At 40.3% G+C, this 24,904-nt stretch overlaps 2 protein-coding genes across 4 annotated transcripts in view; one reads left to right on the forward strand and one right to left on the reverse strand.

Annotated features, from left to right (window-relative positions):
* LOC120450573 (trichohyalin) overlaps positions 1-24,253 on the reverse strand; it is a 41,952-nt gene extending 17,699 nt beyond the window's left edge. For all 3 annotated transcript variants that reach the window (XM_039633691.2, XM_039633689.2, XM_039633690.2), the window contains exon 1: positions 23,664-24,253. The gene's annotated coding sequence lies outside the window, so the exon portion shown is untranslated. The remainder of the gene's footprint in view (positions 1-23,663) is intronic.
* LOC120450575 (transcription initiation factor TFIID subunit 8) lies at positions 62-1,526 on the forward strand. Its single transcript, XM_039633694.2, has 3 exons — positions 62-270; positions 334-912; positions 1,249-1,526. Exons 1-3 carry the CDS (start codon positions 156-158, stop codon positions 1,389-1,391), a joined length of 837 nt encoding a protein of 278 aa, XP_039489628.2. The 5' UTR covers positions 62-155; the 3' UTR covers positions 1,392-1,526.
* Positions 24,254-24,904: the final 651 nt, after the last annotated feature.

A 24,904-nucleotide genomic window follows, 5' to 3' on the forward strand; every position in this document is an offset into this window, starting at 1 on the left:
ACCAATTATAAAAATATTTCAGGTGTGTGTTGAAAAGAACGTTGGCAATTCTCTGGAAAATGTATCAAATGTCAATAAGTTATCGTCGATAAGTGTTAAGCTCTGCAACTCTATGACACTTCGTTTTCCCAGTCACTCGAGTGATTTGCCCAAAAATGAATACCTACGACGAAGTCTTGTCGAAAGTGCTGGACAACTTGCTGGCTTCCAAGAACTGTGAGGTGGTTGACGAAGTATTACGCCAGTCGTTGCTGGAACTGTTGCGCGGCAGTAAGTAGCGAGAATAAGATTCATTTCATGTCCAGACTTTTGTTAATCAACGGTTTCCTTGAGGACTCCATGAGATTGCCCATCGAACCACCAACTGGTCCAATCACGCCGGTCGCAGTGCACCCAGCTACTTTGATTTGGAGCGTACCTTCACCCTGATGAACATCCAGGTGGGCGGCCTCAAGTCCATTTGCCGGGGTCAAACGCATTCGTTGGCCGTTGTTGAATGTCCAGCACACCAGACACAGGAGCAGGATTTCCACAAGGGCCCAAAACCCATGCTGAGTGCCACAAAGGCCAGGGAAATGGCCTCTACGTCGTACATTCCGGACTATTTGCCACCATTTCCAGGGGCGCACACCTATAAGAATACGCTTATTGAGAAGATCACGGATCGTGGCTATGTGGCCGTGAGGAATCGTCATGCCGAGAATGAGCTAAACACTCAAAAGGCTTTAAATGCATTCTACTTGAGGTGCGACCCCAATATATCGCTATTCGAAAATATCCAAGGCGATGGAAGTGGTCATGTTTTGGATCTAGGTCCGCCCAATAACCTTTCTTACTCGGACGCCCTGATGCCGCAAAGTGAGGTTTTTGATACGGACATTTATGCTCCCAGGGAGTTGATAACTCATAAAGGTATTTATACATTCATTGTAGCATTGCTGCATTAAACGCTTTTGCATTGTCAAGATAACTTTATTGAAATTTATAAAATTTTAATAGTTTCCATCTTTCATACGGACAGACAGAACACTCGAATTTCACACTCGAAAACTGATTTTCTTCTTAACCCTCCAGACTAAGTCCGAGCAAGGACATTATAATTATTATAATATTTGGTTTACGTGAAATAACCTAGAGAATCCACAGAAGAACCGAACCGGACTTTTTTTTTATAACTTTTGATCGCTTTTGCCTGGCCGAGCTTATTTCATCACTTTCGCATAGTCATAAAAACTTTGATCCCGACAGCACTCGACTGCCGCTTCTTGGAGGAGCCAAAGTTGCGTATTTCACGCCCATCCTCTGAAAATCACGAAGGCGAAGACGTGGAAATGGAGGATCCCTCCAGCAATGAGGGTGCAGGAGGAGTGTCCATGCAGGACTTTACGTAGAGTATTACCTGCTCGCAGCCGGACTACAGATGGAAAACCGAATTAAACTGCAGCTCAGGAAGAGGTGAAAAGCACACGAAATGTTTCCATTACCAGACCAAGCTACTCCACAGAATAAAGTGTGAGGAAAATTAATTTATTTCAATTACATTTCATTAAATACTGCCACACGTTGCGATGATGTTGCAAGAGTTCGCAGGAGCAAAAGGTCCTGCGTCTGGTGTAGCAGCAGATGCTCCTCCTGCTGGTTCTGCTGAACGTCTGCGATTCCAAAGTATTAAATAACTTTGTAATTTAATTAACTTTGACGTCGGCATCGCATCGTCTGCCATGCGCTGCGCTGCGCCGCTTAACTTTGATTAACGTTTGCAATTTTTCAACAAGTTTCGACCGAACTTCTCGCCATCGAGCGGGCGACACTCCTGCTTGGCAGTCCAAGGTCCGTAGCCAAAGGATTGTGACTGTGATTTCTTCGCCTGGCTGGGATTACAGGGGATTTGCCTCCTCCTCTTATCTTCCGCTGAAGTACCCTCAGTTACTTGAAATTTTATCTGGCGATTGGAAGGGTTTAGACTCAGAGGGGGAATATTGAATGCAATTAGAGATGCTGGGTGATGTTTGGGTAGGGTGGAGTCTCCCTGGATGACAAGCTAATAATCCCGGGGAACGAGCACAATCACTCGGAAGACTAATTACAGGGGAAGAGTTGGGGCAATAATCGATAAGCCATTGCCATTTTTTCGTTCCACTAGTTGTAACCATTACAGATTTATAGGTAAACTTACTCTAAATACCATGACTAACTGTCAATCATAAAGGAAACCCGGGCTTTTTCATTACACGCTAATTATTTTAGGACTGGTTATTGTTACTTTTTGTATATTTTAGATACGATTTATAAGTAATATATTCAGTTTACCGTTCTGCCTAAATAAAATCTTTTACATTTGGATATCAAAATGTATTCAATAAATAAGTCTAATGAGCTGGAAACATGACGTACTTGCTCCACATTCCCGAGATGCTGGCCCTTTTCTGCCCATCATTTGCCTCATCATTTAGTCATCAGCTTTCGATTGGTCTCAACATTTTTCGCCGACGACGATGATGGTTTTATTTGGCACAGGCAACATCAGAATTTTACGCACAATTTGACTTTGATATTGTGCCAGGGTCGGGGTGGGTCAGTTTTATTTTGGGGGGCCAGAGATCAGACAGCTGGCAAACGCCGGCTGCTTGCAGCTCGCTTTTCACTTGCCAAATTTTCCGATTTTTCTTGGCCGTCCGTGCTGCTCAGGCTGCTGTTGTTACTGTGCCATTAAAATGCATAAACATTAGCATGAGCAACAACGGTACACAAATTTGGGAAAGAGCGATAAAAATAAAATTACATTTATGTGGGAAAACATCGCTAAAAGAAAGAGAAGCCACGTCGAGAAAGGCCAACGAATGTTTAACAAAAATGTGCTGCTTTTTTTGTTGCCGTTCCCAATTGCGTTTGTCATTTTAACCCAGTTAACCCATGTTAGCCAATATGCATTTATCTATGCATAAAAACCAACTATGTGTTTGTTGTGATTTCCATCGGCCACAAAATTGCTTTGGCATCTTTGTTTACTTTGCGGTCTACAGATAAAATTCAATTCAACATGAAAACGAGAATGAAAATTATGGCTGCTTTGATTATTATTTCGCTATTCTATGTTTTCAGTTTTTTTGTGAGAACACAGAAAATACGCTATTTTAGGATGACACATTTGTTACTTACTACTGGGAAAAAATAATGCTTTACATGAAAGTAGCAATTAGAAATGTAATATAATTTTTAATTTAAGGTACCTTTGTATGTTGCCGAGATAAAAATCATTATATGATCGATATTTTTTATGATAATAAGGAATGTTGTGATAACTTATAAGATGCCTTTACGTGTAAAACCAAAAATACTTCACTTCAAAAATTTCAACCATTTCATACGATATTTCGCATTCGGATTTTGTTTTTCATAATAGCCCCAGTTTTCGTTGTGCATGCATGCGGATAAACCTTTTTGACCTCAGGGCATATAGTTTCTGATTTATTTATGCTAGTTGATAAAAATGCGGGCGGGTAAAAAGCGGATATCCTAACGAACAGAGAAGGTCGTGTGGCGATGGCAAAAATGCGAGTTCTGTCAAAAACTTCCCATTTTCATTTCCGGTCGCGGTCTTTTCTCTGTGTGTGTAAGTTCCGTTTGGTCTCGTTTCGTTTCGTTTCGAGTGAGTGTGTGTTTCGACCATGTTATCTTGTTTACTTGTGCAGCCCCTCGACGCATAGGAGCCACAACAACAACAGTAGCAGTAACGACATAACAGCCATAACAACGAAAGCCAATTTTTCATAAATCTTTTTTCACAGTCCTGCAACCGACTGTCGTTGAATTTTTACAGCTGCGTTTAACCTTTTTCTCTTGGCACTCGCTTTAAATTTGATGCCCGTGTGTGCCATAAAAATGCTTCTTGCCCGCATATTGCTCATACGCCTCGTTGTCTGAGCGAAACAAGCAAATTGCTACCTCGTTATAATTATGATGTTTTTTACGCCTGAACATTTGCGATTTTCGTTGGGCTCTCTTAAGCAAATCAATTCAAGTTCACGCTTCTTATTTATTTACGTGTTTTTCCTGTCTTTTTTCGCCATTTTTTTCTTTGAGCGGCGCGTGTGTGAAAATTTACTTTCCACTGCCTTTTTCTCGGTCTCACTTTCTTTTGCGTTGCGGTTTCAGTAATTTCTTCGACTTGCGTCGCTCTTATTTGATTTTTATTATCCACCGTCTTAAGGAAAAAAAACTTTTTGCACGTGTTTTATTTTGTGCCCTTGTTGGGCATAATTTCTTCTCTTGTGGCTTGTGTTATTTATGTTGTCTGCTTTTTGACACACATACTCGGGAGTATGGAGTCGAGAGGAAAAGCGAAGGAAATATGGAAAAAGTGCCAGTAAATCGCTCTTGGTTCGTGTTTAGCATGAGAATGCGCCGTTGCCTCGTTTGGGAATTACAAATTTCTGCGGCCCAAAGCCACTGCAGAGCATCATCCACTGTCAGGGACCTTCCCAAAAACTTTAACTTGCAATATTCATATGTTGGGTGGCAAAAAAGAAGAACTCATATCTAGCAAATACCGGTACTTTCAAAAGAACTTGTAGGGCTCTGGGCCACTAACGTATTTCATATATTTTGTTACATTTGTAAGAAAAGAAGTTGTCTGACACACATATTTATTTAAAGTGCTTTAGAAAACATAATTTATATTACACTTCATTGAAATTCTCAATTGAATATTCTCAATTTGACACAATAAATTACAAAGCTATTTTAAAATAAAAGAAATGGTAAAGTAATGTTTATTGGGAATTCGGAGTAGAAAAAATGTGCCCAAAAGGCACAAAAACTTGTACAAATAATAAGTTTAAGAGCCAACCTAATATTGTTACCAATTTTTATCAAATGACTTTTCTCGGAAATAGTTTGCCAAACAGCAGCCGAAACAGAAGAACTGTGCAGCCACATCCCTTTTGGCCCATTTGTACGTGTTGTAGGCACGTTCTGTTGCTTTATGGCCGCTTTATTATGTAGGCAGGCCACTGGGGAAACTCACTTCCATTTCTGGCCAGCTTTTCCCCCTTTCCCCCGTTCCCGCTTTTCCCGCTTTTCCCGCTTTTGTGCGTATGTGCGTGTTTGGTACGCGTGTGTTACTCGATATTATGGCGGCTATATAAAGACAAGTGTATACGCGATTATATTTTTAGCATCGCTCTACGTGCGTAACGTGTTAAAAATAAAGCAAATTGCGTATACGCCGTGTCTACTCTTCTATTTCGAAATGCTGCTGCAGCCACGCCCCCGTTTCAGCTTAATTAAATTGATTGAATTTGATTGCCGCCAGTGCCAACTTGGCAAAGAGGATGCAATTACATCTTCCACTGCCTGGTTCACCTGTCGATTTTGCCTCTTTGACAACACGCAATTATGCAAATTTTTTGGCCCTCGCTCACGGAGCTCTTGGGGTAAAAGGCAGCAATTTCGGCGAAAATGCATTTCGAATTGAATTAATAAAGCTTGTCTGCTGCAAAGGAAAAGCAGAGGAACACCTTGTTGCCTGGCTCCCTCAATCATTGGCAAATGAAAATGTTTTCCGAATACCTAATGTGTTTATAATGCCAGAAACGTGACAGCGCGCAGATATATCAGCATGTCAAAGCAGCGGTGCCGAATGCAAGTCTCCTACAGATATATCTCTTTGGCCCGACTTCCGTCAGGAGCCTGTCTCATTAGCTTGTCTTGCCAGCTTATGCATTCTAAGCAGTTTCACCCAGCCACAACCCGAAATATATGTACTCCAATGTCCGGCATCATGGCAATGAAAGCGAGTTCACTTGCCAGGCAAAAAGTGGATGCGAATCATTTCATAATCACAACAAAGTTGGCACAAAAGCTTGCGGCAAGCTGTCTGGAACAATGACGGACTTGCCGAACAATGGTAGTGCGGTACTATGGAACCATTCCAAGTACGTAAGAGATATAATGGCCAAGCAGCCATGAATGAGGCATGCAACAGCAACGGCAAGGGCAGAAGGCGCAGGCGCAGCTTTTCGCGCATCTCGAATTTCCCGCTCGAGGGTCACCCGAATGCTCCACTTCAGGTGGCAAGCTGAATTTCCGCAATCTGCCAAATCGGTTTTTCATTGTGACGTGAGCAGCAAGGCAGTCTACGCCAGCCACAGAGTATTTCAAAAGATTTGTAGTGGGAAAGTAGTAGGAGCAGCTATCAGAGGCGATGTTCAACAATATTTAAGAGGGGCTTCGGAAAAACGACTTTTTTCATTTCGAATTAATGTTACAAGTAACAGCTTATTATTAATTATATATATTATATTCTAGGTTGTAAGCAGTTCTCAGTTCTTACAACTACCATATTACCCAGAGAATATATAACGCAACTTGAATTTTCAATCCGTAGAATAATTTCGATAGTCAAATCTCAGGGGATTTGCTTGATTTGGAACCCCCCTGAGTTGGCCCCTGAGATCTGTGCTTTTAATGGCTCGATGCTATCTTAAATGTTTATCGCAGACGATGCTCCGCTGGCTCCATCTTCCCGTCTCGTTCTAAGGCCTTCTGCCCTCTCACTCCCTCTCTAATCAATTTGAAATGGTTTCGTGGAGTTCGCGGCGGTGGGATTCAGTGCTGCTCTTATCAGGATTTGGCAATCTTTCTTTGAAATATTTTCCATATGGCTGCCGCTTTATCTTGTCAAGACTAGGCCCGCCAAGCAACAACTATAACCAGAAAATAAAACAGCATCCATAAGGAGGCCTGTCATCGGCATGAAAATAATGCCAGCAACAGGTCATAAATTTAAAACATTTGAAAATATCCGCAAACACATCCATTGAACGGCCAGCTTCCAAGTGGAAAATGCACATCAGGTCAGCATAAACTTTCATTTCTATAATGGGGACGAGTTGGGGCAAAGCTAACGACGTAAGATTAGCTGATGCTGATTAATTCAAGAGACGCTGGAATGATTACCAAGTGCATTCTGTATGCTCCTTATTATTTTAAAAATTTGACAACAAAAAACGAATGCCAATGCACCAATGTTATTCAACATTATCTTGATATTTCTGTTAGGCAAAAAGCATTAAAGGCTTGAACGAAAATTTTAAGTAAATAAATATATACATATGAATATTTTCAGTTCCGGGGTTAAAAAATTGACTTAACTTCTTAACATAAAAACCAACATCTTAAATGCAATTTTATGATAAAAATGGTTTACAATTGTTGGTTATTTAATGTTTACTACCTTTGGCTACATTGCATTTAACTCAATAAAATGATTTACACTCAAAACCATTCCCAAAGACTCTCAGACAGTTGACTAGCTGAAACAGCACCACTCAATGGACTGGGCACCACCCACTACCACCCATTTGGTGCGCCACCCAAAAAGCAGCGCTCAACTGCTTGCCACACATGGGATGGCACGTTTACGAATTTGCATTCAGTTTGCGGTGCACTCCAAGGGGACTTTAACTGTTGGCTCAGCGATGAACAGCTGAACAGATGAACATGACCCACCCCAAAAAACCGAGAACAACCCACGAAGCAGCCCAACCACCCGCTTTGGCATTGGAATGCCCCATGACCTTTGGCCGTTCCTATTTCCGAGTCGATTTCGTTGGCCTGAACTTGAAAATGTATTTTCAGGAACTTTTCCCCCCAGCCGGTCCATTTGTTCCGCGGAATGGACTTTGTTCTCGAATATTATTTATTTATACGCCCTGTGGAACATCTCTGCTGGATGTCACGGCGTTTGTCCCTGAATTGGGTATATATTTATGGCTCGGCTAATTGCGCTCGACCTTTTGTTGCGGTCGGTATTTGTGCATTTCCCATTTGCACTGAGTGTTTAAATAAATTAAAAATGCATTTTTTATATGCAGATTAATTGAATCACTTTCGAGCTGGCTTATTTAATTCGGTTAACGCATTAAAATTGCATTGAGCCTGCTGATTGCACAAAGTAAACGTCGAATACCTTAAATTTGGCAAATTAATCGCAGCCAAATCCAATTGTTTTTCAAAGTATAAAAGTCCTCCACACGGCCAAAAAAAATAAAAAGTTCCCTACATGTTCTCATGTACTCTTAAATAAAAAGAAATGTTTTTTTTTCGTTCATCCTGTCCATGTCATCAGACAAAAAACATCAATCATGTTGGCCCACTCACAGGCATCAGAATTCAGAGCCTCGCATATGCAGTTGACATATTTTTTAACTTATTTGACAGGTTCTGGAATTCTTGTGACAACTTATCCACTTGCATCTCATGTGTCGCATAATTTTGCATACATGTGGAAAGCAAAGAGTTGAACTCCAAAGTAATGACCATGATCTACAGAGCAGCTAAATGTAATATTCGGGCTTTTGTATTTTTTTATGTAGTTCATGTTTCTGCATTTCAGCAAACCGCTTGATCATCAAACATTCAGTCAATATCAATGCGTGGCAATAAAATCAAAAATAAAATTTGGGAAGGAGTACAACGGCGAATTAAAATCGAAGCATAATATTGGTTAAGCCAAATTCAACGAACAGAAAAAGCCAGAAAGCTACAATTAAATTAGAAAACTTTTGATGTTAATAAATTAAAATTCAGCAAGAGAAACTGTGACATAAACGAAGGCCTAATGGATGACAGTTGCCATAAATTTTGAATAATCCCCGGAATTCTTGGGAACTCTAGCTAAATAGCCTTGAAAATAGCCCAAAGTGTCTGAAGAAACAATTAATTTTCAATTAGGTTCGAGGGAAGCCTTTCGCAACAAGTGTTTGCTTTGCCCTTCTATCTCTTCTAAATATTTTAAAATGGAGAACGTCTGAGTCTCGAATTGCGTTGAGTATGACTAATTTACATCTAAAAATACAGGGGAAAACTGCCAAGAAAATTGGCACGCTTCTCGTTGCTCACAAAGAGCAGAAAACGAATACAAATGTTTACCCCGAAATTGAGGAAAACTACAGCAGCAAAATAAAAGTGTGAACCAATTAGCCCACTAAGTTATGGGGAAAAGCCTTAAGGCTTATCTGAAACTGAATTTATGGTGGCTAGAATGTTTGTGGTTTGTAGTGCCAAAAAGGAAAGAATTTAATTTAATGTACATTCTGCACACTGTAAGTATTAATTATTTGGCGCAATAATGTTTTTTTTACGACTGAAATTATAAAACATTATCTGAAAATAGAAAATGACGAAATGGAAAAGGAAATAGATCAAAGAATATATATATCATGCCACTTTTCAGTTACTCATCTAAATTCAAATAAAATTTATTCCTAGATTTATTCTTCTTGTATTTGTGTCATCAAAAACATTAAGTCATATCACTTTGTTGTCAGTGCTTAAGTGGTTTTTTTGTTTTTTAATGATCGCCAAGAAATGTTAAGAATATACATACATATACCTCAGATTAGAATCATTCGAGTGTCCTCGCCACGAGCTTTAATCTTAAATGTTAGAAATTATTCACGACCAGCCGGGTCAAGTAGTCTGCTCATTTTGCTAAGTAAAGCCCTGGGCTGTGAGTTTCTGTGAGTTGCGAATATACCCATGAATATCCACCCCATAAATAAGAGAAGTTTTGCGGCTGGCCTTTGGCTGATTTTATGATCATCCAGCTACCCAGCGACTGACATGCGAACTTCCGTTTTCTCGGGGCAGGAAATGCAAATAAACAAAGCCCAGTCAGAAAATCCAGAAAAGAACAGAACTGTTCCCTCGCTGATGTGGGGGAATTGATTTTTATGGGCCGTAAGTTTCGGATATTTATGCAACAGCCTTGCAAGAAACGCTCTGGATATGTTTGTGGCAAAACCTCACACTTCAGGACCATGAGAAGTTTTGCGGCATCTTTAATGGAACATTAGCATTGCAAACGGAGGCCAGAAAAAAGTACAGGAAAAAATAAAATTATAACTTAAGCAGCAAGTTGATTATGCCTGGTGGCCAAAGGCAGCCTAAAAGGGCGTGGCACGTTGCTCCATCGCTTTTTGTGCGATTTATTCCACTTCCTTTTGGATTCTGTTCTCCGTATTCCCTTTTTTATGCCGCCTTTTCGGGATTTTTATTTTAATGCGCGAGCATTAACAGCTCAAGAGTTTTGGCTTTTATTATTACTCATTTGCACAGTCGTCGGTTGTCCTGTGAAAAAAGTGGGGAAAAGCGAGGCGGCGGTAACGACATTATGCTTATTCCACTCACAATGAGCGATGGCACTTTGGCCAAGCGGAAATGCCTGGGGTGGAGAAACGTATGAAATTTCCTTTCTGAGATTAAATATCTTGGACATGTTGCGATTTATAGGGATTCTGGTAAAAGTTTCTTAGACTATACGATTATACGATTATAAATAAAACCAAAAAAAGCCGTATTTAATTTTCAATTTATTCTTTAAATACCTTTTAATTGTCTCTATACAAATAAAAGGGTATCATTTAATATGGGAAAGGCCTATTTTTCTGGAATTTTTTCCCAACGTCTACCGCTCTTTTAAGCGAAAAAGTTCATGAAAACATAATAAGTTTTCCCTAAATGAAGTCGGTCGTTGCCTGAATATTCCTATGCTCCTTTTTTTCTGGGCACTTTTCAAGCAGATGCCTTCGATTGGCGTAACCGTTTTTGCCTATTTTTTGTCCGTTTCAAAAGTTTTAATTAGCCGCATTTTATGCAAACGAATTTAAATCCACAAAAGAGTGCTGAAAGTGGGCCCCTCGCGATAAGACGAGACAAAACTGAAAAGATCTGCGGGCGAGAACATGGAAAATGTGATTTGGTGATGCAACTTCGAGTTGTGCGAGTGCGAGAAAATCAATTAGCCTTTGGCTGAGTGTCCTCCACTCTTTCCTAATCGACATGTGGAAGGTGGAAGGTGAGCGTGGCAGGTGAATGAAGGTAGAGGACGAGGAAGTGGCTCTCATATCTGCAGCGCACTGCGCTGTTTCCGTTGTTCTTCGCCACTCGTTTCCGTTTCCTGCCTGCATTGCAGTTTCCCTTCCCCCGCCCCCATCCATTCCTGATGACTTTTGTCCTTGTTCTCCTTCGGGCAAATATTGAAACAACTGATTAGTTTGAGTGAGCTCAACTGCTCAGCATGTGTGTGTGGGGTATTCAGCCAGCACACTGCAAAAAAATGCTGCAAATTCCTAAAACACATACTACTTTTGCAAAGGCACAAAAGAAAGGCATACAAGAATGGGTTTAATAAATATATAAAATAAAATAATTGAGTTTCTATTAAGTATTGTTCGCATGTAAAATGTTGAAAATTTTAACAATATAATTGAACTTTTTTTAGTAATTCACATTATGTATTACACCCTTTTTTATTTTGATTTTTTCTTTCAGTGCACTGCCCTGTGCATTTGGGTGTCAGCCTGTGGCAAATTCGCATTGAAAAGGATCAATTTGCTTATAATTATATAGCTATATATTGGGCCAAATTGAAATTGTGAAATATTCATTGGACACTCTAATTGATGCAAGCGAGCTGGCAGTTGGTCCAAACATCGATCCCTACAATATGCACGTATGTTTACCGAATTTAGCCTCGAAACAAGCGTGTGTGTGTGTTCGAGTTTCCAGCTGGATTGCCCAGAAGTATGCTCGGAAAATTGAATTTTCTGTTTCTTTGTAATTATATTTGCCATGGAAATGCTGTCTGTCTCGGTTACTCCGACTCCAGAGTACTTCCGCATCCAATCCCTGGAGTTCAGGTCGGTCCCAAAAACCCAAAAACCAGCCCTTTAGATAAACTTAAATGTCATTTGAGTTGCAGACTTTTCCTAATGGCATCACAATTTCCCAGCCACCCACACACATACGCACACGAAAAGTTGGCAAGAAAATTTGTGTTGTCTTATTTAACTGCAAAGTTGAGCGCAAATAAACCGATCGGCTTGGTGGGCGGTGGGCTGCTGCGTTGTTGTGTTGGTGAGTGGGCGTGGCAGAACAACGTCGCACAAATTGGACTTAATCAAATTGCCAAAATGTTGACAGCCAAAAGACCGAAAAAATAAGAAATATATCGCTCACTTCGGCTTTTGTTTTTCTGAAGGTCTGGAAGAGGAAAAGTTACAGAAATGGAAAACTTAAATATCTTCGCTCGATTTCTTCTAGCCGAAAATAGGAATAAATATTATTGAATAAATTTGGGTCCATTGATTCAATGCACTTAAGTACTAAGTAACTTTTTTGTGTGTATAGTATAATTCTGCTTTTCTCACTTCCATCTACGAACTAAATTAATTACATGCTCGTTGATCAGTTGACCAAAGAACCATCTTGGCTCGAAGTTGGCCACACAAATAAGGGGCTACAAGCTACTTGGCTGGGGAAAATCCTTTGGCAATACCATTTAACTGCAATTTATTGTTTCGAGAGGCTTTTGTGCCAAAGCAAGCTGACCTACAAATTATGCAGACTGCGAAAGTTGTGCAAGAACTTTGCCATTCAGCTAATTGAGTTGTGCTGCAGGTGGAACACTGCTAACAACAATGAAAGTCAATTAAGTGGCTTAGCCTGGGAAAACATCTTCATTATGCCCGGCTATTTGAATAAACGCTAAAAATTCATTTCGAGTGACCCAATTAACAAGAGGAGGCAGTAACAAAAACAGCAGCAGCAAGTGAAATCGCATTAAGCGTTTAATTACAGTGTCCTGGCAACAATGGTGTCCTTTCCCACTGCCACTGCCACTCCACTGTCCTTTTCTAATTGTGCGGCGCTGCCTCTTTCTCAGCCTGGGTGCTACTTCCGCTGCTAACAAGCGTATCCTTTCCGGCCAGTCTTTCCGCGCTCAGTCTTCAAAAGATTTCAGCAATTTGCCTCTCGGTTCTTCCTCACGTTCTTTCTGGCCTTTCTAAAATTGTTATTTTTCTCTGCCTTTCTAGCCAGCCTCTAAAATTGTGCCGATTGCTAGCAATGCAGAAGTCATTGTTGCCACTGTTGTTTGTATTCATCGGCGGATAGCCGTGCTTTTGTATATTGAGTGGCACTCCATTGTTGGCCTGCTGACCAGTACCAGCCATGTATGCACGCACTGCACCACTCAACTGGGTCAATCTTACGCATTCAGGTGACCCCTTTTTGAGTTAATAATAAAATAATTAACGAGTTGTTGATTAAACAGATGTTTGCTTAATGACGATTATAGTTCATTCTAAACGTTAAAGATCTAATAAAGTTTGTTGGTTAACATCTAACTCTTTGTTGTTGTGCGATTTCAAATAAGTATAATTACATTTCTGTCATACTAAGGATGATACGAAATACATGCTATGAATGCAGTCGAAGGTCTTTCCTTCATTTCGTTTCTTTTCTCCACAGAAAATCATATCGACTCACCCTACTCCACGTGGATATGTGAATGGAAAGGGGCGAAACGAAATGGGTATTTGCAGTGAAAACTCGCATCGCGATGCTTCAGTCCGAGATGATCTGAATTGAAAGTCCGTAGTTGTTCCGGCAGTGATAACTAAAGGCAGCGCATTGCCCACAAATGGAGGGGTGCCAAAGTCCCAACTGAGTATGAACTTTGTAGAGAATTGAACAATTGCGGACATGGCTTCGTCTCTGGGGGAGAATAGGCGACAACTCCGGCACAACTCGGGCACAACTCCGCACCGAAATCTGCATTGGAAATGACCCCAAAGTGTCTGATTAGCCATTCGACATGTGGCTCGTGTCCGTCGCTTTGCACTTCGATAAACAAGCAAAGCGAGCCAAATTGATGCGCCTAATTGGCTTGGATCGAAACCATTGCCAGCGGCAATTGCATTTATGTATCGCCATATCGCGTTATATATGTAGCTGTATCTCTATGGATTCGCACATATTTATATGCGTGGGCTGGCGCAAGCAAACACAACAACTTCATTAATGGGTGAAACAACAACGTCCCCGTTTTGCCGGCTGATTGACTGATTATGGTCAAGTGGTTGACTGCATAGTGTTTGTGGCCCCTCGCCTAAATATTTATTAATTATCGGGCACATTGCAAGTAAATTTATCATGCACACGCCGTCGTTAAATTGGGAATATTTTATGCTCGGTGTTAATTTTTATTTCGCGTTTTTCGCATCTCGCTTTTGGGATTTTTATTTTTATTTTTATTAACGCTTTGCGATCGCATTTTGTTTGGCTTAATTGCGCGTGGCGTGCAATACGCGGCGTATGCGTTATGCGCCTCGTGCCCGCCGCAATGCATGGCACATACGCACTGGTGTACGGCTCGCAGTTCGCTTCGTTTTCGAGAAAATCAACATGCTAAAAGCTGAAATATTTCTGCCAACTGAACACAATTTGTTGTGCTTGCATATCGAATGTTGCATTGCACACTTTATTTTTGGTTTCAAGGAAAAGTTGCACGAAATTGGAGGCAGTATTCATGACGGTCAGCTGGAAATATTTACCAAGATTATCCGGTTGCCATGGGAACTTACCTGCAAAGGGAAATAAAGAAACAGCTTATTAATACTATTGTTCTGACTGGTAGGTGGTGTCATTGATAAGTGGATAGTAGGTTGTCACTTGGAAACCGAAAAAAAATTAAATGAAAAGAAAAAAGTTCATGTACTTAAAAGTAAATCATATACGGCTAGCGAAATTGTTTGCTGTTTCGAATCAGTCATCCCAAGTAACGTCCTGGCACAACAATTTGTTCTCTCACATCTCACATTTCTGCTAAAAAACTCAAATTAAGCGCATCATAAGAAGCCGTCTTCGCGCTAAAGATATATTTTTTTCTCAGTTTGCCAGTGGCAACTTCAACAAATGACTTTTTGTCAGCCGAACAATGCTCGAGAAAAATCTACGGCAGCAGCGGGAAAATATCTCGCACTGGATTAGCGATGCGAAGCAGCTAAGCAAACCGGCAACAAGGGGTTAAAGGGGTATTCCCCAAGGGAAGGGTGGAATGGGTTGGAAAGGGGGGAAAGGGGTCGGAGTTAAATTGCAAAGCAGCTGCACAAAGCAAACGAAACTAGCAAAAATAAATGCACAACAAGCAGGGGGTTGGGACGGGGGTGTGAGTAAGTGAGTGTGTGCGAGGAAAACACATTTTTTGCTTGGCGCACATATTTCAATTTTTTCCTTTCCTCGCATTTGCGCGTTTCCTTCTGCTGCAGAATTTTCCGCCAACTTATTCTACATGCATGGAACTTACTAGGGGAAATTGCATTTTAAACGAAAATGCAGCTCCTTTTAGCAGTTGTCTTTCCCTATTTAATAACTAATTTGACAACAAAATCGACACAATATACAAAGAGTCAGATAAAATAAATATATTTATAATTTGCCTGTGGCCAAAATCGATTTTCCATTAAATTGTATAACAAATCATTGACCAAACTCTAATTGAAAAAGAACAAACAGGCCACAAATATGAATTCCATTTGCCATTATGCTGTTTTGAAGCGGGAGGAAATGAGGAACCTCGGATTGTTTGCAATTTGCATAAATAGCGGACAGCCCTTCGGGGCGATACTGAATTTTGGAGTTGGGTATGAGCATCGGCTTATGGCAATGTTGACGTGGAGGAGCAGCATCCTGTCCTGGCTGGGAAAGATTTATGAGCACGGGCGCCGCCAATTTATGCCGGAAATTTTACGGCATATTTTTGGTATTTTCATTGAAATTGAAAACATATTAAATGAACATTAATTTCATATGTCATAAGTCTGGGGGCGAAGAGGAGGAAGTCGCTCAAAGGCCGGAAATATGATAGATGGAGTTAGAACCCTCCTACGATTGCTGGCGGATATGTTTTTAATATTAATTGAGTTGCGTGGCAAAAATTGGCAATGCGTAATCACTAAAATGTCATTAAATTAGTGTGAATTCTAACTCATTAATACATTAAAAAAATTATTAAGCAAATGAAATTTGTGTTCTGTGGATACAAAGAATATGACTAAATGCTAAATACTTTGCCGGCTAATTAAATTAAGTTAGGCTGTGTACGAAAGAAAAAAACAAACCTATTATTAAAACAGACTCGCCCAGTATATACATAATTAAACCAATTAGACTAATTCTACTTCGCAGAATTTTAAAATAATTAAATTGAGAACGTTTTGTTTCCTGAATGACTAAGGTTCAGACTCTTCTGTCAGATAAGATTCAGGGTAATCCTGAGACCTAGTTATCTTATCTGCATAGATTCACGCAACTACCTTATACCCTTTATCTGTTCCAGTTTGGTGGGCTATGTTATGTACTTGGGAACAGGTTCACCTTATCAGGAGCCTCGTCATCGACTGTGTCAACGCCATCTTGGCCATCATTTTGCATATTTATGGTGTTTTCATTACCGGCGCAATAGAATTCATAATGAGGTACGGAGGCTGTTGTCTTAAGAAGCTGGCCTAATGTATTACACCATTAATTCTACACAGCCAAATCCATCAAGGGAGCAGCGATAAATAAGCCAAGTTGATTAATTTTGTTGAACTTTAAAGCTGACTTTATGACTGAACGCTACCCACTAGATGGGCTTAATTAGAAATATAATTAACACCTCGTAGGCCAGAAACGCGTTTGTGGTGCTTACGCTTTTATCTGCCCCAATCAAAATCAAAGCAAAGTTCGTAAAAAAACAATATAGCAATCCGTTGGCGACAACATTGTCTCCGTGTTCTGGCTTTAGAAATTAAGCTTTTTTTGGGGTCTGTTTTCTTTCGGTCTGACCACATTATTTATTTGATTTCCTGAGCACGATCGTTTATGATAAGGGGTCTTAAGAAACGCCGGTTTTCGGTCCCTTGTTATAGTTCTGTTTGTTTAGTTCGTTTTTTCTCCCAGCAACATGATCTTGTATATTTCGCATTCCAGGCGCACAATAAACTTTAAAGTTTTTTATGAATTTGGGCATTTTTTTGTGCATTTTTGCTTTTGAGACGCTGGCTTCAGCCTAATTGGCATTTTCAGCGCGTCTCCACCTCCGATTCTCTGGTGAACTGGCGCAACGCACCCAAAACATATTTTATATGGTTTCGCCTTATTGTTCTTGACAATTTTGCATGTCGAAGCCTAAATAAAAAACTTTTTCGCCGCTTTCTTTTGTCAAAAACAAAAAAAAAGGCAGAAAAACCGACGAGTGTCTGTGCCTGTGCAATCATAATGGTGCCATATCTCACCGATTGGAGTCGGGTAGATTCCGTAGTCGGTGCTGGGTGAAGCCATAACAACTGATTTTACGAGCATGTTAGCAATTTGAAAGTTTTTCGATTTGTTATGGGCAAAGCGACGCGTTTAATGCTCTTAAAGGTGTGCGAACGAGCAGATTATGATGTAATTCAAGCAAAGTCAAAACTTTTGGGTGTTACCAATCCCGATGAGTGCGAATTTGGAAAACGAAGTATAATAAATTCATGGGGATAAAATCATCGGGGGATTTTTTAACCGCTCTTATTATGCGTTCTTAAGGTAAGCTTTTTATAGCACGTATTTTAATATTGTAGTGATATAGAAAGGCAAAAATATGTATCGAATGGCTAGCTTCCATTTTTGTGAAATTGGTTGTTCTTCTCTGTTAGGTAGGTATTCGAATTATGAGTTTTTCTGCATTATTCAATCATATACAGAAATGTTAGATGGTGTGGATGAGGCCATACAAATAAACACCTTAACCAGTATTTTTATTTATGTTTCTCTAGAATTATTCTTTCCAGGGTAGCGCTCCCACATTGGTTAAGGTCAGCTTAAAAACAGTTCTGAAAATTCCTGAATCCATAATTTCCCCTGCCATTACAACACAACACCACAATTTTGTACTTTGCCCCGTTGCCGTGAAAGACTTAAAAAAAGGCAGTGAAACGTTCGCCGAATGACACTTCAGTTTAATGAACTGGCGACTCGCAACAGTCTGGCAGAAAAAACCATAAACCAAAAACAAAAACTGGAGCCAAGCTGAACTCGAATGTCAAAGTCAGCGAATCCCAACAAGCGAAGAACGCGGGTACCATTACCAGTGCCCAAACCGTGATAATTCCCGAGTCAACTCCACCTAACTGCGCATAATTAAGAGTAAAAACCGCAGAAAAGAAAACAATTTGCTGTCCGATGAAAGTTGTCAAGCGGTGGATCTGTGGCTTGGCCTGTTGGGATTTGGCCGCCAGTTTGCAAGCTGTGCGTTATCAGCTGTGCGTGTCCTTCGTTCCAGCACTGCAACTCTCACGAAGCAGGATTCGCTTCGGGGATCAGGGGAGCAATCGGGAGCTGATTCAAAGCTAGGACTGGCCATGAAAAGCGCAGCTGGAAAGCCAACATCGACTTAATTAGGACCCGGCCTTTAGTGCAGCTTCAAAAGGAAAATGTTAAAAGAGGAAAAGTACTGCTTCTGCTGTTGAGCTTAACCCTTTTACTTCGATTGTACAATTTAAAAGTGTTCAAATTACTCCCTTCTCCAATTACTAAAGATAGGATTTACAACTTTAATGGAATATCCACAGGCTTATTAATAGCTTATATAAATAATAAAAAAAACTTCTATAGATTACTGTTTAAAATTAAAATTATGATTTTTCATCAGACTATATTTTTTTAAAATTACACATTTTTGCTTAAAGATATTTGTTTTCATGTTATTCATAAAATAAAGGTACTTTTAAAAAGCTTCAAAAATGGCGAAATTGTGTTACCAAAACCTTGTGAAGGGTTAAACGAAGTCTAGCAACGGGGCGTATGCGCAATGGCACAAAGGCTGCCAAAGAGTGAAACTTTTCGTTCAGGCGAGCCTTATAATAGGCGCCCATTGAAGGGCGGTCGGGTCAAGGTCGACCCACCGAACAACCGCCCCTTGGCCGCCGGCGGACAGGAAGTAAAGCAACAGCACTTAGCCGGTAACCCTACAGCATCAAATGCCTAAGTATTCCTATCGATTAGATTGCCAACGATTTATAAGCTAAATAGGAGCATTTCGAGCTGAAAGCCAGAGGAGCTGCTTCGCTGCTCGATGCTGTACAATCATCGAAATTGAACCTATTGCCGCCGTCTGGGCGTCGATTCGCCAGCTAATGTCAACAATTTATAATGCATCGACATGACAGCCATCGGTTCTCAAGTGCGAGCCTCATCACCTCATTATTGAGCCAAGAAAAACTTTGACGAGTTGCACTGCGTTGAGCAGAGCCCACGCCCGGCATATTGACTTCTTAATGGTTGGCAGTTTGCTGGCAAATTAATTTTTATTACAAAATATATGGATTTTACTTTGCTACAAAATACATACAAGTTTTCCAATAATTTCCCATGTAATGGAGCGGCAATATAAATTCCTAATATAGATTCCGTCATCAAGTGTGATTAATGGAGAGGAAGCTCCGCAAATAAATAGTTTAGTATCATTTTTGATCATTGGGAACACTTCAATTTGAGCACTTGCTATGTATTTCATTTTTCAGAAAATAATCTTTAACATCTCGGATTAAAAACATTATTTTTCTCTGATCGACAATGAATTAAAGAAAAATATAAGCACAACATATATGAAGCATTCATTATTCACCATCTAGTAGCATTTGTTAATAATGATTACTTAATCGGTAAGGAATACAAATACCTTACTGATCCCAATGAGCAAGATTCTTCCAGAACTTTTCCTAAAAACTTAACTAATTGCTAGAGCAATGGAAATAATTCTGAGAATTTGCATGACCCACCATTTTAAAGTCAAGTGGCCAGTCTAAAGAACGAAAATAGAAAACTATTCCAAGATCCCATTAGGCCACTAGAATTTCCTGTAGAGAACGCATCATAATATGTTTCCCATGTGCTCCAGTGACCGCTAATCTAATCTAGGCTTATCTATTTAAACAGCAGCACTGTGTGGTGGAATTCGCCTCAGTTCGCTAGTCAGAAAGTAAGTTTTTAAACGATCACTTGGGTGGCTGAACACCTGAGGGAAGAGGGCAGGAAAAATGGGTGGCTGAAGCTCATGCAATTAGCAGGAATTGCAAATTAATAATCATGTCTCGTGGGGATAACAAGGACAAAAGCTAACATACACTTAGTACAAGGAGAATCTATGGACGTGCGGGTGGTTGGGCGGTTCCAGAAGGGGCGTGGGTGGGAAGTGGGTGGGTGGTGGCGGTCCAAAAGCCATAACAATTTGCCAGCGTATGAAAAATGTATACCGAGCAAACTTTAAATTCATTACACACACGCAAAGTCAGCAGTAGTTGAGAGGAGGTGGGAGAATACACAAAAAATATATATTCCAGAATGGGTCCTCAGTTGGGGATTTTCTATAAAAGACACCTTTTGTTTGTTGATATATTTTAAATATATACAACCATTAACAGTAGATAAAAAAGTACACTTAAGATCTAATTATCCTAATCATAAAACGAACAATTCAAGATCAAGAGTTAGCTTATAGGGGAATAGGAATTCGTATTATTTTTGCAGTGGAGATTGGGTGGTTGAACGATGGGCCAGTGGAACTGGAAACTGGAGAAAGGTGACAACTTCTCCGCATGGTGTGGTATAGTATATGGAACATGGACACGGGCAGGCCAAGCAGTTTGTTTGCTCTGCGGTCGCTTGGCAGGATGTGGAAACACCACACGCACACGAGTGCACGAGCTTTTTCAGTGGCGTGTGTGTTAGCACTTTCAATAAGTTCACACACACACAGATGGCTTCTAAAGAGGGGGTGGTGGGTGGCCCTGCCTCAACCTCTGTGCTGGTAATTTGAAAAAATTTTCGTGCCTCGCTTCTATTTAGGCTTTTATCTCTGTGGCACATTTACCAAAAGACCCCCTTCCGCTTTTATACAATTTGTATTTCTTCATTTCTATTTGCTAGCTTTATCCGCCTTTTCTTTATTATGTGAGAGTGTCTGTATTTCTTTTTGTGTAAGTGCACTGAACGAACACAAGGGTCTACCTTGATATTGTGATATTAGTCAATAAAGTAACTGCTATCAGCTGTTCCAGATACAAATTCTATCAGATATTTCATAGTTTTCTCAAATTGTTGTAAATTCTCAAACATACAAACAAAAGTTACATGAGTATATTTCTCTTCACCTGCAAACCACAATGTCCTACACTGGGAAATTATTATTACTATTTTCTCCCTGTGTAGTCGTGTTAACCTTGGGCAGGGCATTAAAACCGTGCCAAGTGTCGAAGGCGGGCCCCCGAGCTGGCCGAAAGCAGTTGAGCCGGACAACTGGACACTTATTGAAGGATCCGCCACCCCGAGGCCACTCCGACCCCTCCAACGCCCACGTTTGGCCACCTGAATCGTGGGCTGACTCATTTAAAATTCGGCAAGGTGCGTTCATGTGTGAGTGTGCTCGAAGTCCAAGCCACTGGCCCATTTTTTGTATCCTTCTTTATTTCAGTCTTGATGCTTCTGCTCGAGCTTCCTCCTCATCCTAAGCCATCTTCCCTCGCCTTCGGACAACCTACCCAGGTTCATACCTTTCCTACCTTGGCTTTTTCGTGTTTATCTCACTGAACTGTTGCATTTTTTATGTCATTTTATTTCATTTTTATTTTTATGCTCTGCCAAATGTTTTTTCTGTCCTTTTTTGTTTGTGTTTTTTCTGTCTCGCATTGTCCGTTCCCTTGCCAAAAAAACATCCAATGTATATCATTTTCGTCTTAGTGAAAGGGAACATTGTGTTCTAAGGAACTATGATACGTCCAAAGGGAGTTGTACTGGATACAACGTAGAAAATAATTTGAAAACCTCAACACTAGGAATAGTTATTAAGCTCTCATATGCACAAAACTCAATTATCCCAAATTTGGTTTCGTTGTTTTACGCAACAAGTTTATATATGTTGGAACATGAAAGCCAATAAGCTAACAAGAAATCAATACTAATTTGATTATTGTTCTGGCCAAAAGGCCGAAGGAAAACTTTGGTAATTGAACACTTTAGTTTATTGTCAGCATGATAATCTCGCACTCAATGCTGCCAACCTATTTATGCAATCATATTCATTTCCAGGGTAATCCATACTCGACTAATCCCAACTGACAACTCCTTAGATTCGCCTCATGTGCTGACTAACGTATATTTTCTCGTATTTTCGGCTCTTTTTCTGCATTTCGGCATTTTATGATATCCCAGAGCGCATTCCGTCGTTTTCTGAGTGCAGGGCTTTGTTTTTTCTATTCTGCGGGATATTTTGTTCGTTCCCGCGTCACTTTTACGTTTTTGTGTATGCTGTTTTTTGCTATTTTTCTTGAAGAAAGCAATGTATTTTATTGGGTTCTGGTAAGCTTCTAAAAATATGCGGCATGTCGAGTACCTGAGTGGCACTGAGAAACTGAGACGGGAGTACGGGTAGCTTTTTCATTTATGACCCTCGAAAAGCGATTCGTGCATTTGGCTTAAATCTACCAGGAGCAGGCTGCTCCGTTGAAGGTCACCATTGGTCACCATCACGTACCCCATCTACTACTCCCCCCGAAAAATAAACCAAATCGATTTAACGATTATTATTTCTTGGCTTGTGGAAGTTGTCAGCTTAGTCACACTCACTCACTCATTCACTCACTCGATCCGACAGCTTATGAATATGAAATGCATTCGCACGGCTTGCAAAAATAAAAAAAAATGTAAAAACATGAAGAAAAAAACCCGTGATTGACAAAAGTGTGGCAAGGACATTAGCAAGCGAGCAGCTCTGACGACATCGCCCCATTAACATTAATTGATGACCATAATGACCACCATCTCGATTTTCCAGTGGAGTCCAATTCCCGTTGCCCAGCTCCCAGTTCCCAAATCCCTGATCCCATTGCCCTGTGACAGCTCATTAATAAGCGGATTCGGTGGGCTGAGCATGTCCTTCGGCCTTCACTTTCCGTTGACGAGCTAATCTACTGCATAAATCTACAGTTTTGTTAACAATTTCTACAAGAGCACAGATAGCAAAAAAGAGCAATAAAAAGCTTCGAGTGGAAACCAAATGCACGGCGAAAGATAATCAATAAATTTTGGAATCTATAGAGTAAGCTACTATCTTTGGCTTATCATTGTGACGCTTCATAGTTCCGGTGAAAGTATTTGTAGTATTTTTAGCACATATACACATGTATTTATTTCAAAATTAAGTTGTTAATATTTAATAAATAAAATATGCAAAATGTATGGAGTTATGGAGTTACAACATAAATATAAATTAAAAACTAATGAATGAATTGGTTCTAATTCCTTGAATTTATAAAGAGATCCTATTCTGACCAAACACGTGGTAAAGTGCTGCCAAGGGTTAATTCACAAATTATATTAGCTTTGAATGATTGATAACATTCGTTTGCACTAATAGGCCTAAATGTAAATAAAACACGAACTGATATGAAAAACGAAATACACTAATAAGCTTTTCTCCGTGTAGCAATCAGGGGGTCTGAGGTCAGTCAAGGGTCGTGGGAGCGGCAACATCATTGGGGCAGGTCTCGGCACTTAATTAGAATTGCGACCGAATAGAATAGAAAAGTGGGATAATTTATGCAGCCGAAAGGAAATGGCAAGCTTAAAGATATATATGTATATTCGCGTCGGGTTATGCAAATATGCGCCCGAAATATCCAGAAATCGAATCGAAAACCGTCCGAGTTAATTGTACCACTTCTTGTTTGATTTTCACTTAGCCAGTGCCAGTGCCATTTTCGGTTTCTGATTTTTTTGGCCGGCGAGCCGCCACTTACCGTTCTTAGATGTTCGCCAGCAATTTGAAATGCAAATAGGCAGAACTCCCTGCTTTCCAAGCTCACTTCACCACCGATGCTGGCCCGATGCCCAAAATATATATATACGAGTATATATGCTTGTATATAGATTTCTTTCTGCTTCCGCAGGTGACAGACTGTCCGATTTCGCGAACACACGGTAAATATTGAAACTTGATATTTAGTTTTCGATCCAAAATCAACCCAATTAGCTCGATTTTGGCGGGGGTTACTTAACACACGGAGTCGGTTTCGGGGGAGTAAGAGGAATATAAATATCGGATGTAGGATATCGTTGAAGGTGTCGAGCTAATGTCGAGCTAACCGGCACGACCGAAATTTCACCTGCGGCAAAAAACGAACCTGCCAAGAAGCCAAGAAGCCGGGGATCACTTTTCAGCTAATTGTTAGTGGCACTTGTTGTTTTCGCTCGGAGTTTAAGTCAGTTGTTGACAGTTAGTTCTCGCCTTTGGCCAACTACTTCTAGCGGCCAAGAGATTCGAAATTCGAGTGCCGGCTTTTTGCGCAAACGCGTGTGCTCGCCACGAACGGAAAATTGCGACTGGCAATCGCGAAAGCGAACGCAAAGCTCCCGGCTTGCCAGAAACAGAAAAGCAGCAAAGTCGCCGCTGCCGCTGCCGCTGTTGTGATGCTGTTGTTGCCAAGAGAAAAAGAGGAAGAAAGAGAAGAAGAGAGAGCTATAGATAGGTACACTGGAAAAACAGCAAAACTCCCATATGAGAAATGGTACCAGTGCGGTTTGTCTTAACTGGGCACACTTAAATCAGTAAATATTTATTTCTCAAGTATTATGAATCAAATTCTGTTAATGAGTTTGTATCAAGTTAACAGAAGAGATTTAATATAAGATGTTTTTTCATTAGCACAAATTTTAAAATTACACTTATCTATATAAACTAATATATTTTAACTATGAACTTTGTTTTGTGAAAGCCTTTATAAATTAAATGACAATACCAAATATTTGCTTCCATTCAAACTCCCCGTCAATTTTTGATGTGCAATGAGAGCTTTATTCCGTATTTTCAAAACTAAAACTGAAAGAGTACGAGTGTGCTCTTTTGCAAAATTGCCGGTTCGGCTCCACATGTCTCGCTCTATTGTGGAGAAGTGCTCCCCACTTCTAGCAACATGTTGCGGAGCGAAGTTTGGCGCGCTGTTTTTTGTTTGAAGTGTGATCCACTAATTTGAGTTGTATT

This window comes from Drosophila santomea, chromosome 3L, assembly GCF_016746245.2.
Source record: "Drosophila santomea strain STO CAGO 1482 chromosome 3L, Prin_Dsan_1.1, whole genome shotgun sequence".
Classification (NCBI taxonomy): Eukaryota; Metazoa; Arthropoda; class Insecta; order Diptera; family Drosophilidae; genus Drosophila; species Drosophila santomea.

What these genes read in the sequence shown, in the direction of transcription:
- LOC120450575 (XM_039633694.2), top strand. Translation starts at nt 156, where the DNA reads ATGAATACCTACGACGAAGTCTTGTCGAAAGTGCTGGACAACTTGCTG. An exon ending in GCTGGAACTGTTGCGCGGCA is followed by an intron (nt 271 to 333) that starts GTAAGTAGCGAG and finishes GGTTTCCTTGAG; the next exon opens with GACTCCATGAGATTGCCCAT. An exon ending in GGAGTTGATAACTCATAAAG is followed by an intron (nt 913 to 1,248) that starts GTATTTATACAT and finishes TGATCCCGACAG; the next exon opens with CACTCGACTGCCGCTTCTTG.